Source organism: Chelonia mydas, chromosome 5 (genome assembly GCF_015237465.2).
Source record: "Chelonia mydas isolate rCheMyd1 chromosome 5, rCheMyd1.pri.v2, whole genome shotgun sequence".
Classification (NCBI taxonomy): domain Eukaryota; kingdom Metazoa; phylum Chordata; order Testudines; family Cheloniidae; genus Chelonia; species Chelonia mydas.
The window spans coordinates 110,588,768-110,603,336 of record NC_051245.2 but is presented as its reverse complement, the minus strand read 5'-3'; the positions used below and the strand labels follow the sequence as shown (position 1 = coordinate 110,603,336).

The 14,569-nt window shown below is 39.7% G+C and overlaps 1 protein-coding gene across 1 annotated transcript; it reads left to right on the top strand.

Annotated features, from left to right (window-relative positions):
* Positions 1 to 12,815: 12,815 nt before the first annotated feature.
* Positions 12,816 to 13,411, top strand: LOC102937742 (interferon beta). Its single transcript, XM_007065445.2, is given in 2 exon segments — positions 12,816 to 12,903; positions 12,906 to 13,411. Coding segments are annotated over 2 exon segments (594 nt in total).
* Positions 13,412 to 14,569: the final 1,158 nt, after the last annotated feature.

Sequence of the window (14,569 nt, the reverse complement as noted above, 5' to 3'; positions counted from 1 at the left end):
TGCTTTCTGCCAATACTCCACCAGAGAAAGGTCTTTTTGTCACTAACTCAATATATTAATCTAACTGTACACACATTAAACAAATGCTGCAGTTGCATGTTAGATCTGTTTCCAGTCATAACAGAACATGAAATAATAATGACATGGCAACATACATATTGTGCATCAACATCTTAATACATAATTATAATTCTTCTTGGAGAATGAGTCTTTCAACAATATACTAGAAACATAAGTCTTTGTATTTTTCCAGAAGGATTAAATAGCACTATGAAAGTGCTCTTGTACCTACAACCCCTTGGATTTTCAACCCATAATAATCCTTCCACTTTAAGTGGTTTGACATATTTCCAAAAGTAGTCACTGTTAAGACTGGCTTGTATTGTTGCCAGTGCCATCTGCCTGCTAAATAGGATCCCATATTTAATCCATTAATATGAAGAAAACTGTCAAATTAGCATCCAGGTTTTTAATCTGGGAATTACATTGCATTGAGTATAATAATGAAACTACATGTGATGGGTTTTTTTTCCCATCAGCCTCAATGGCACTGTACTGCATTTTATTCAAAACTTACACAGGAGTGGCCTCTAGGATACTGAATACAAGAATGCTAGGCCTTAGTCATGCAGATTCGCCAGTTGCACTTCATTTTAACAGTCGGAAGCAGTCAGGATCACAAACGTGTTCGACATAGCACCCCCTGACTACATTACGGTGGAGAGTCACATTTGGTGGTTCTAGCAAGCATGCAGAATTTTCCATCCCTGATTTTGTCTGAAGTTAGTTTGGGATATAATGGGCCTGTGTCAAGGGCCAAAACCTGCTTTTGTTTGTATGGAATTTAGTTTTAGCAAGATGTAGATATGAGCACATCTTTTCAGAAGCCTCTAGTATCCTTGCAGAGTGTGTGTGTGTGGAGAATGAAAAGCAGATAGCAATTCTACCTCTTCGTTTTACCGCTACCTCTTCTAGTAAGTAAATGAAGCAAAAACTCAAAAGCTGTGTCCTGCTAATTTTTTGGAGGCCATCCCTGTAATGGAAAATTTCCATGCTTACCTGAGGTTCCCTCCTCTACATCAGGCTGGACTGCAGAGTTCAAAAACAGCTCTTGGCTCGCTGCACATCTGGATCCCCCAGTCACCTATCCCCCATTCTCCTCCTCACTGTTTACAGCAGGGGCCTGTGACTCAAGCTCCTCAGGAGGTATCCACAGTGGTGGTGGGGGTCTCCGCCAAGTACAGTGTGCAGCTGTTTGTAAAAGTGGCACGCCTGTGGCTCAGCACCAGATCGATTGTTGCCTCCCTGGCCTTTTGGTATGCCTGCCACAGCTCCTTGGCTTTACTTTGTCGTGCCACTTCTGCCTGCCCTGAGCAATCTGCTCATAGATGTTGACATTTCTACGGCTGGTTCGGAGCTGTGCCTGCACAACCTCTTCTCTGCAAAGTCCCAGGAGATCCAATAGCTTCTGCCTACTTGAGGCAGGAGTGCATCTGGAGTCTGTAGCCAGCATGGTCAGCTGTGCACAACAGCAGAAAGCAGATAGAGGTAAACTCACCAAGCTGGACAACCAGGAAAAGGCATTTTAAAAATTCATGGGGGGGGGGTTAAAGCAGAGGGGGGTAGGATGGAAGGGCTTCTGGTCTACAAGAGCAGACAGTGTCGGGTATTGTGGGACATCTGCTAGAGACCTGTTAGAGATGACATAAGCTGCATTGACACTCCTCAGGGAGGTGGTGTTACTACATCAGTGTAATGGATCACTTCTAGCAGTGGGAGACAAATTTAAATGTACACACATACATAACTAGGCCAACGCAAAGTGACGTATGTCAACCTAACTTTGTAGTGTAGACTAGGCCTTAGACTCACAGACAGGAGTTTGCGGTGCTATTAGTCATTACTCCAAGAATAACTTCCTTTCCTTTCTAAGGGTTTGTCTATACTTACAGCACAGCAGTCCCTTAGCGATGATGCTACCTATGCCGACAGGAAAGCTTCTCCTGTTGGTGTAGGTACTCAGCCTTCCTGAGGGGTGGTAGCGATGTTGACAGGAGAAGCCCTCCTGTTGACATAGCACTATCTACACCAGGAGTTATGTCAGTGTAACTGCATTGCTCAGGGGTGTGGAAAAATCCATACCCCTGAGCGATGCAGTTATAGCGATGTAAGTTTGTAGCGGTGACCAGGGCTATATCAAATGCTGGGAAGTGGCTACATGAACTAGGGCTTGATGCTGTGATTTCCAGTCAGCTTGGAACTACATGGAATTAACAGCACTCTCTCCACTGACAAGTCCTGCTGCTCCTCACTGATCTACAGGGAGAATATCTCACTTCATTCTCACATATATTATGCAAAATGCAACAGGAGGATATTGCTACATTAGTCAAATCATTGTTGTACATCAACAGGCTTTTCCAGTTTGCTTTCACTCTCCCAAAAAAGCACTCCACTGCCCTCTTGCTCCTGCTGAGTGGATAGCTGAATTGAATATGAGATTTCACCTATGCCCTCAGCAACTATATTTGGGTTAGCGTAATCAGGGAATGGCTTCAGCAGTCATGGCAAAAGTGAATGTGAAGGCTCGTCCACAATAACTATGGGGAGTGAAATGCCACTGATGTGCTGTTGGGAAAGTACTGCTCTTCAGAAGTCCAGAGGTTCTAAAAGTTCTGGCCTCATGGACATTGCATGACCACCCTATCTGAATGTCTAGGATCCTGCCACAATGATCCAATAAGGCTTGCATTTCCTTTGAGTAGTACTCCTTCTGTTAAGACATTCCTGGGCTAGTCTTTAGAGTTGGATAGGAAAAAGACACAAAGCACACAGAATGGGCACATGGTTTCCATCTCGTAGCTTTGACACAGTTAAAGAATCCCAGCTGTTGAACTCCCTCAGTGATCTCTCTCACATTAGTCACTTTGATTACATATCCCTTCAATATTCAATGTATAGCTATGCATGGCTTTGTTACCCTCTGTGCATGCCCCAAACCCAGACTGGGGTTCAAGTTATCAGTTACTGACCAAATTAGTGGGTTTCCATAGGGCAACCTCCACCCTTATTTTCATGGTGAGCAGAGGTATCCTCCTTGAGTGGTACTGCTAGATCATCAATGCTAGTCCATAGATTTTTTTTTCTTTACTTCTATCTTCCTTCTAGAATTATGTAGCCACTACTTCTCATCCCAGGTCTTGAGACTAATTCAGACCCACCAATCTGTGGTGGCAGTTAGGACCCAGAAGTTCTGACTGATTGCTCAGAGCCCAGAGTTGGGGAGCTATGTGACAAATGTAGTAGTAAATCCCTGAACTGCTGGTCTCATTCTCTAGCCCTTCAAAGAGACCGCCACAACACCCACTTCCACCTCAGACAGATTACTCTTGAAAAAGCTCCATCCAAGCAAGCATCAGCAACTGAGTTTTTACTCTGGCCTCTATTTTGAGAACGAATTAGCAAAATAGCACCAGCTCATGGGGACTCAGGGAAGTTTTCCAGATAATTATGGGAATTTAACATATTCTCATGCAATCTCTTTGGGCTTCCAGCTGTTATGTTCATGGTATACACACAGAGAAATTATATAAAATCATCAATATTCTTGCTGGAAAGTTACAAGAAACACTATTTTATTTCTTAGAATTCAGAACAACACCACTCAGGTAACCCAAACCACAGAGAGACAACGCAAGCTGCTCCCTGAAATAGAGCCACCTATCTCTTGGCCGTCTCTGCTGACTGACTCTGATTGCACCCTTTGCATGCTTTCCTACAGAGCCCCCTAGCCTGCCAGCAGGACCAGAAAGCCCTTTACAAATTAAAGTGACAGCCTACAGTTTTCAAATACACCACGATAGAGGCCTCTTGAAATTTCCTGCAAGCGACTGTTTCAAGTAGCCATGCCAGGAGCTGTAAGATAGGTAACCAGAGGAAAATATAACTGGTATAGTACAGTACAGATGTTGACTCAGGGTAAAACTAATGTACAGAATGGCAAATATGCACCATTGCTACTTACACTAATGGTTCAATTACCAACAGATCAATTGATGTGGACACAGCAGCAAAATAAAGACAGACAGAGGCATAGAATTAAGAAGCAGGCTGCAACTTTTAATTAAACTTTAACAGGGGAAGGGCACTACCTGCCCATCACCCATACTCTCCTATACCAGGCATTTAATTGGTTCCAGGGCTCCTTAGCATATAACCCATATATGGTACCAGGTTACTGGGCTCCATACCATATAATCCATACTGTGGGGTAGGCTCTGCTCAGCCTACCCTCCAGGACTCAGCTCTCTGAAGCCTAGCACCCTCCTTCCTGCAAGGGGGATAGCAGGTGCAGCAGGAATGAGGATCTTGGCCTGCAAGGGCTAGTATGTATGACCTCAGCCTGCAAAGGCCACAAGCTCTCACCTTATCACATGAGCCCAAGGCCCATCACCAAAACCCCATGTCTTTCACCTCTGAGAGCCATTCATTTTATTCTTTACACTGCGCTGGAAACCAGCCGCAAGATGCGACAAACAACTGTCTCCACCCCAGTACCTCAGTCAGGTATTGTGAAGTGCATTCCTGCCTGATCCACTGTGGCTTGAAGGTGCTGTAAGGAAGGAAAAAACCTCCCTGCTCCTCTGCCAATTGGCCCGTGGGAGAAAAAACTCCTTCCTGATCCCCTAAACAGGTGATCAGCTCGACCTTCAACATATGTCAGGCCAGGTTCCAATTGCTAGTTCAGGTGGGTACAGTGGGCTGCTGGAATGGAGCCAAAAGAGGCTCCACATGGCCCCTGTGCTGGGCTAAATCCTGGGAGCTGGGGAATGCTGGCCAATCAGCACCCCCTCCCCAAGCTGGCCAATCAGACTCCCAGAAGGAGGAGCCACCTATTGTTCCTTGGTGGGTGTCTCCCTTCCTTGCTACTGGAACAGTTCTGCTTTTACTGCTGGCCCCATCAAATTCCCCCACCCATTGATGCAGGTGGGTGGCATTTCTCGAATTAAGACAAATCAAATCAGGGAGTCTATAGGTCCCTAGACATGGTCCCTGAATACAAGGAAATCATCACCAGCCAGATTCTGAAGTGATCTTGGTATGAAAAATAAAGACAAGACAGATGAATAAAACTACCTTTTGGGGTCCATTGAGAAATTTCTGTAGAATTAAATCTGTATGGTTTTCCATAGAAATTTATCTGAAAAGCTACATAATTTAATAAAATACCTTTCCTGTTGCTTTTTAAAAAAATCTTACAGAATTCTATAGCAAAACCATACTTCTCTATATTTAATTTATATTAATTATATAAAATTGTTCAAAAAAACCCTATAGTAAAAGTTAATATTTTCTATTAAATTCTGTAGGCCTTTCCTATAAAGGGAGAAGTGGCTGGCCCAAGTACCTCAGGCACAGATCAATAACCACATTTTTATCAAGTTTGTATTAATGTTTTCATATATACATTTTATAACTCCTCTAATCTTCCCTTTTTATGAAGCAAAAAAGTTAATAGAATGATGTGAGTTGGTGTGAAAGTTAAATTCAGAAGGTACCTGCAATTTTAAAGGAATACACAACAGGTGAATTTGATGCAACTGTAAATATAGGGGAAAGAATGAGAGAAGCAACAATAAGACCCATTAGTGAAAACAGAATATATAGAGAAAAAATTGTTGGCTAAAATTATTCATTCAGCACGAAGGAACAGACTATGCTGAAACGTCTGAGCTTTAGATTTTTCCCATGATCACCACCGGAGGGAAAAAGGCATCTATTAACTACAATGCTTTTCTCCTGCACCTGACAGAAAAGGTTATATATTTTGAGTGTGAGTCATTGCACTTTAAAATTTAACTCAATTAGACACAATAAAGAAATACCGTATAACACAAAGTACCATCATTTAAAGTATAACATGAATACTGCAATCTAAGTAAAACTTTAAAATATATGGTCGAGCTATTGACAACTGTAGGGAGAAATTGCTACTATAATTTTTCAGCTTGTGAATGCTGTTAAGCTACCATCTACTGATACAAGTAATAGGGCCAATTTTTTTCAAGTCATAGCCTTAATCACACCTTTGATTTTGCACATGCAAAATAGATCACTTTATGGAAGTTTAGACTGCAATGCCTGGGCTTTAGTTTAGAAAAAATGGCTTGGATAAAGATACACCTGAATGATTGTGATCAATATATTTATGGCACAGTCAGTGTATTTGCCATTATTACTTTATTTCTATGTTGACTTGTAAAAATAAAATAGCCCCTGGCCTCCTAATTGAAATTACAAGGACTACAATATGATTTAGTATCACCAGTATAAAGATAGCAAACTGGAGATGCAGCTGTAATAGCAAAACTGAAGCTTGTATGGCCTCTTTCCCACTGATATGGATCAGTATAAAAACACTCTCACTAGCTTTTTATGCTTCCCACTGTACTTCTAACCTACCGTATTCTGCTCGGTTTTGGTATCTGAGCCTCGTATTAACTACTGTAGCAAACTCCATTTGCTAAAGTTTCAGATTTTGGTAAGAGACACCCTTCTGAAATGTTATTTGGTCTTACGCAAGAAGACATGCATAGAGTTATTAAATGCTAATAAGATGTAATTTGGGGAATCTTAACATATATGTAGAAAAGAATGGTCATATCTTAAACCTGAAACTTTCCCCTAGATTAGCAATAAGGTATAATGGGTTTCATAAAACACCTTATTGTCATGATAATTTTTTTAAGTGTTTTAATTTGCAGAAGAAACAAACCAGAAAAAAAAAAGAATGGAAAAAAGTTAGAATTCTCAGTCTAGACTAGAGATTTCATGAAGTAATGAGACAAAAAACAAACTAAGAAGGAAAACCTAGAGGATGGAAGACAGACTGGTTCCATGCGAATAGAAAAACATATCCGCATAAGGTGAAATTATAATTAAAAAAAATACTGTTACATCTATCATTGGGACAATTTTGTGAAGTTACTGTGTTCAGATTCTAAAAAAATGGAAGTCAAACTCAAAAAAGTTATTAGGTCCCTTTCTCTTATCAGTGAGCTTTCCATGGTTAGCATCCCACACTCTTTCGAATCAAGCAATACTATCTGTAGGATTTTTATTTTTACAGTATTTGGCTAAGGTGTGGCTTGACGCAAAAGGTGGAAAAATCAGTCCGATGTGTTTTTCAGGAGGTGCAACACTGATCTTTAAAATTTACCAGTTTCCTTAGATATCTGAATATGTATTTGTAGTTAGGTAACCACAATATTTGCCAGCATTACCTATAGTATGTATAGAGAAGTGCAAAGGAATACTGCAGATACTGAGGTAAACATTATCTACCGATTTATTTTATATTAGATAAAAGTGGACAAAATTTAAGGGTTGCCACTATAGATAACCTCCACTTGGAGGCCTAAAAATACCACTGAAAAGTCAAGGAATAATGTGGTCCCAATGATCTCATTGATTAAGTTAATGGGGACAGATCCTCAGTAAACTGGCGTAACTTCTGTGTAGAAATTTGTCATTTTACATCAGCTAAGGGTCTGGCCCAAGATCTACAATCGGAATTCAGCCACATTGGCTATTTATACCAGATATGGCGGAAGATACCTCTTCCCCACACTTCCTACAGTAAGCATCTGAACCTTCCTTGAAAAACAAACATTTTTAAGATGAGGAAAAAAAAAAAAACCCACTATGGAATCTCTCTCACACACACAGAGTGGTGGCTCTTTGTCTTGGTCACTCTTAGGGTAACCGCTACTCAAATGATTGCCTCTATCCATTTTAAATCATGAAATTACAATGGTTAAAACCACATCTGAGGACTTTGAGTCAAAATCTGCTCTGGGTTAAAATATGCAACCCCATTGAAGTATCCAGGCTTACACAGGGTTAATCTAGAGAAAAAGTTATTCCTCTGTTCTGCTCCCAGGTTTGTAAACTCTCCATTACCAGACTTCTTGTAAACCTGCTACTTGATGATTCATCTTGCACTGACACATCAGGATTGAATCCTTAAGTCAATTGTTATCTGCATCTTTTTTAGTATGCAAACAGAAATAAACTAGAAGGAAACAATGCTAGTTGTATACCTGCATGTTAATGGGAATTTTCTATTGACTTCAACAGGCATAGAATCAGGCCCTTTATGCTTATTTATTGTGTTTATTATCTTCCAACAGAAATAAAAAAGTATTAAAAAGAAAAGAAAGCCAAGCAGAACTGTTTAAGAACTAATGACATGTCCAAATACTATGTTACATGTAATAAATATGAATGTGCATATTCATGCAAACTGGTACTCTGTTCTTTTTTCATAACCCCAAAGATGAATGAATGGATAGTTATTTTAGTGGTTGTTTTGGGAAGATGCGGCAGTTCTGGATAAATTATTTTAACCGCTGAAATAATAGTGTAAATGTAGAGTATTTCAAAACTATGGAACATTACATATTCTGAATATGTTGAAGATTCTACGGAAAGGAAAAAATAATAAAAATGTCAGGTTAAATCAAGTTATGGAATGAACCCAATTCGACGGGGGTGGGGCAGAAGAGCGGAAGTCAACCATTCAAATTTTTGGCAGGACCTCTTCAAACTCAAATACAATTTTTTTGCAAGCTGTGAAGTTATGTATTGTACCATATCCTACCAGAGATTAATATTTGCATACTGTCTGCCAAGATATTATAAAAGAATTGATAAAAGTGTTAAGATTAATTGCAAAACTTACAAACCACTTTATGTCATTATATATAGGAAGGCAGAAGTAATAAAGTCTTTCCAGAAGTCTGTCTAGCGACATCCCTACATTTACTTATATCTTAACACAAGTGGTGGAGTAAGACTGAGTCCTGGATTCAATACAACTATAGGGCAGCTCTGCAAACCAAAGGACCACGGCCAACTAACAGATGTTGTTTGCCCTATCTACACTTGGTCAAAAGTTCTGTTTAAAATCAAATTAGTATAACCCGTTTTAAAACACAAGCTATTTTCCCAATTTAGACAAAGCTTCGTGAGAGAGTGAAAAGTTCCATGAAAGGTGAAGGAAAATATTTGCTGAAGCTGCTACAATTCCACTTGTGCCATTAAACCAGCTCCGATACACATCACAGAGGGAGGGATAGCTTAGTGGGTTGAGCATTGGCCTGCTAAACCCAGCGTTGTGAGTTCAATCCTTGAGGGGGCCATTTAGGTATCTGGGCCAAAAATTGGAGATTGGTCCTGGGGGTTGGACTAGATGACCTCCTGAGGTCCCTTCCAACCCTGATACTTTATGATCACAACATCTTTTTTAGCCGCAAAGTAAATTGAAGGAAAAGTGGATGCTTCATCATTATAAATACCGTATGTGAGAATGTCATATCTGAGCTCTTTCCACAGGCATTGCTAACTCTAACCGTTGCACACGGGGCCAAATTCTGACATGTTGCACCTATGCAACAACATTCTCCCCTCTGAGTTTAAGGATAACTGAGAAATGTTTTTATACTCCACAAATGCAAGTACAAAAACCATGACCAGCTTTATTTAGCTCCCTCCCCTCACCCAAACATTGAGAAATAATCTGTTCAGCCTAGCCCATAACACCAAGATAATTCCCTCTACACTTTCATTTCTATGCCAACCCTCACCTACACTGTCAACAACAAAGTTTGCTTTCAAGACATGAACTATAATTTCGAAAAAATTAAGTCCTATTCATCTGAACTAAAGCAGCTTTTATAGTGCTATGTACTCAGCACAATATAGTCTAAAAAAACAAACAAAAAAAACAACAGAAAACAAAGAGTAGTAATCATACAGCAACACACAAGTGTCCTACTGGACACATTTTCCAAAATGAAAACAAGACCATCAGTTCTGGAAAGTCACAAAGCCCTTTACAAAGATTAATATAGCTTCTTAACACCTCTGTGGGACAAGTAAATATTATCAGCCTCATTTTACACAGAGGTGGAAGGAAGTGAGTTACCCAATATCATGCTCAGGCAAAACCAGGATTAGAATTTGGGATTCCTGATTTTAGACAAAGGCCTCACCCTCTAAACACCCTCTAAAGAGCATTACAGCTTCTTTAGCTCAACAACAATATCAACCACATCAGTAGCTAAGGCTCATATAATAATGGAAAAAAGATTTCTGAATTTTCATTTTGGATTTAAAAATCCGTTAGAGATTCATTTCAATGGTATTTACTACCCCTTTTTGTTCATTGTCTATCTACCTGCTTGTTTCTAAAAAGTCATAAGAACATTCACTAAAGAAGACAAAAAGAAAAGGAGTACTAGTGGCACCTTAGAGACTAACACGGCTGCTACTCTGAAACCTGAACAAGACAGTGTTCCAAATATTCCTTCAGTTAAATATTCATGCCCCCGGTATACATTTCCACAAATATTTGTACATGTGAGTTTTTGGTAGAAAAGGATAGTTACATAAAGAGAAGGTATCCAGGCAAACTTTTGAAAATACATATTATAAAGAGAATTCTCTCCAGAAAACTTCATGCAGCCATCTTGAAAGTAGTTTTTAATTTGAAGTCAACCAGCTAGACAAGAGAAATAAATTATTCTCCTTAACCACTGAAGATACGAAAAGAAGCAGTGGGCTAAAATTGCAGCAAGGGAGATTTAGTTTAGACATTAGGAAAAACTTCCTAACTGTAAGCCCTGGAACAAGTTACTGAGGGAGGTAGTGAAATCTTTAACAGGTCAGACATACACCCGCCAGGGATGGTCTAGATAAAAACTTAATCCCTGCCTCAGTGCAGAGGGCTGGATTAGATGACCTATCAAAGTCCTTTCCAGGCCCACATTTCTATGATAACCATTTGTGAAGTCATTTTGAAAAAAACACATTAGAAAAATTTGAATTTGTTTGCGGATAATTTGAAAATAGGAAAAAGAGCTACATTACTCTCAAATTAAACACTCAGATAAAGCTGGTTGACATGTAGAGGGGAAAACATCACAAGTAGATTTTCTGTCTTTTAAAATTGAAATTTAAACATATTTCATCCATTTAAAGCAAATACTTCAGCCTGTCCAGATCAAATTTTTCCCCATTAAACTGGCTATTGCTATGCAAATTGCTAATGCATATTTGCCGAAAGACTTACTTCCATTTCTTTGCATTTTAACCTTTCCTGTTAAGATTCAGATTTTTAATTTGTTTCTCAAATATATTACCTCTTGAAGCTTCCACTTGCCAGGAAACACCCCCCCCCCCAAAACTCCTGCTGAAGATAATAGGAGATCAGGGTGCATAATCCGTGGTAAGATTGAGTAACCTATGCTGTATACAGTATTAGACATGCAATAAACTGCTTTTGTTTAAACAGACACTTCAACACACTTTAGGTACAAACTCTAGAATATGATTAAATAAAGAGCTTGAGATGTTGGGGGAGGGAGATTTAACAGAACTAATATAAATAAAAATATTTCTATATTTTGTTCCTCTTCATATTTAAAATGAAAATGAAAATCATTTTCTATTTTTAGACTAAAAATCATTCCCCTAAACTGAAGGAAGCTCCATTGTGACAGCCTATTGCTACGTTAGGAAAAACACGAAGTGAAACTGCCCACAGGAAGCAAAGCTCATTCACCAGACCAATTGAGGTTCCGTTTCCAAGCCCAGTGAAACAAATATTGCAAAAAGCTTGAATGGCGAAAAGTAAATCAGATTTGAAAAAACTGTCTTAATGTAAATCACCTTGGGATACCTAGCAGCACAAGAAAGGGAGATGTTAAATTAGACAAAAATTTAATTTCTAACTTAATTCATTTATGTGGATCTGTCTAGCATATTTATTATCAGCTGCACAATCTGTTTTGAGAGCACTCCTCCATATCACTGCATTACATAATGTGAATACTCAAAAGCAATGAAGATAATATGGTCACACCCTTCACATGTACCTTTAGCTGAGATACCATATGTTTTTCACAGCTGGCATCAGGTTCATGATTAAAACTCCCAGTTTCCGAGTGCCCTCTGTCCATCATTTGGTATTCCCTACAAATGTATCGGTTCCCTCACTCATTTCTCACATTTGCAGAAAATTGTCTGAGACTAATAGGCAATTTTCTGGCCCCCATCTCCAATAGGAATTCTTTGCATGAATTACCAAATTAAGATGTACAGTTGGAAGGAAGGAATGAGAAGGCTAGAGAATAGCAGAGTTTTATGAGTTTCAGTGCCATTCCAGATAGGGAAAGGTTTCCTTCTACTGGCGAAGTGAAGGAACAGCTGTTATCTGACAGGCATTTCATGACCAGGGTCTAGCAAAAAGAATCTCTGCAGAACCCTAATTCTGCTCCCCACCCATCTCCCAAAATTTATTGATACCATTTCACTGCATGTATGTTCTTACTATGGTAACAGACATTCATACCTGCCTAAAAGTGATGGCTTCAGGTACTTGAGAGTAGACAGACTGGCCCCTACTCTAAACACTGTAACTGGAGCATAATGTTAGTCATCATACTCTTCTTTACCCTTTACATCTTCTTCATCTAATGGGGAAACTACAAGTAATTAAGGGGTTATTTTAATACTGAAAAATGTACTGACTGTGGCTTTGTTCTTCTGATGGTTTGCTAGTTCAGTTAAATAAAAGAAAGGAATGTGAAAAGGAAAACTTTTAGAAGCAGAAAGTGATGAAATAAAAAAAACCTTATCCTACAAAATACTTCAATTCAGAGACATGGGTCAAAAACACAGCAGCGTGCAAAAGGCTTTGAACAAACACCAGTTGTTCAAGTTCTACACTCAGACAGGGAATCAGAGAAATCATGATCTGCAGGTAGTTCCTGCAATTTTACCTTGTGCTTCTCTTCTCCAGTGAAATCTCATGTCTGGACTGTAACAGGATTTATGTTCTACAACCAGAATGAACAACGAGAATTTAGAGCATCTGGAGAAAATGGGTGGCAACTTTCCCTTCCAATGTCTAAATGAAGGGACAGCTTTCAAGCCCAGAGATATCCTCAAGCTCCGACTGTCCCACCAAGAGAATGCCAAGGTAGCCATCCAGCAGACCCTCCAAGAGCTCTTCCATATCTTTAACAACAATCTTACCCAAGCTGCCTGGAATGGGACTTCCATAAAGGAATTCCAAAATGGACTTCACCAGCAGATTGAGAAGCTGGAGATGTGTTTGAGTTATGACATAGAAAAGGAGGTAACCTACCCAAGAAATGAGAACCTCCTGCTCACTGGCCTGAAACTGAAGAGATACTTCCAGACAATACAGGATTTCCCAAAAGAAAAGCAATACAACCGGTGTATCCAGGAAATCATCTGTGTGGAAATATCCAGATGTTTTCTAATTCTCAACATACTCACAAAGAGACTTGAAAATGAAGGTATCATATTTGAGTTTTTCTAGGAAAAAAGAAAATATGACTCCTGAAACGTAGGGGCCAATCTTTCTCCCATAGTAATTTTATGCATACAGCTATTTCAAACACATGCTCAAATCTTTTCAGAATAGCATATAATTTAGTGCTTCTCTACCACACACAATATTCTGTATGAAAAATATACAAATATATCATAACTGCTAATTAATGACAAAATATCGTTAAGTGATTGTAACAGGGTCCATGACCTGCCCTTCTTCCTGGGGCCCACTTCCTGCTCAGAGAGGCTTCAGGCTTGTACAGCACCCGTGTCTTTATTTACTTACAGTTATCCCATCACCAGTGTCTATTTACAAGCTTTACAGGATTATTCAACCTATTTTACAGGCAGAGTCAGCCTTCAGCCAGGAGGCCTCCAGTTCTCTCCCTAACTGACTTCTCCCTAGCTGTCCCACCCCTTCTGTCTCTCTCCCAGCCTTTATAGCCCTTGTCTTGTCAGGCAAGCAGGTGTTGACAATCCTCAGGCCGGCATCAGGCCTTTTCCATCAGCCCCAGTCTGCTTCCCTTGATTGGAGCTGACTGGCCAGGGGCTAATTAGGGGCTTTTGCACCAGCACCGTGCTACAGTGATAACTAACCACACCAAATGTAACTTTGCCCAGTAAGTGTCTAAGTTGGGGAAAAGAACAGTGAGAAGCCCCCTTTCAACAACTGCCTCGTTAGACAACATTCCCGTTAGGACACCAGAAAACGGGGGGTGGGGGTTCACACACTTCTATCCCATCAACTCATTCTGCACATAGGGATGGCTGAGGTTTCTTATTCTGCATTTCTTTGTTTTATTCACCTCTAAATTCAACAGCTTTAGTAACAACAAATTGTGACAAGATGATAAGTGCACTAAGGCTCAGGATTTAGGATTTGACATCTGGTTAGAAAAAGATGACCTCTATTTGGCATTTGAATCTCTCCATGTTTGAACCATTCCCCTTTTTCATTCCAGCACATGATGCTTCCAGTAAAGATGCTATGAAAATAGCTGAATGAAACTTCACCTCCACTGGAGTCCTTCGTCTCTAAGTTGATTCTACAAGGAACACCTTTCGAGACTCTTATCAGTCCATCTTGAATTAAGCAAACTGTCAAACTCCAACTGCACTATTTATATACTACTTGCCATTACCG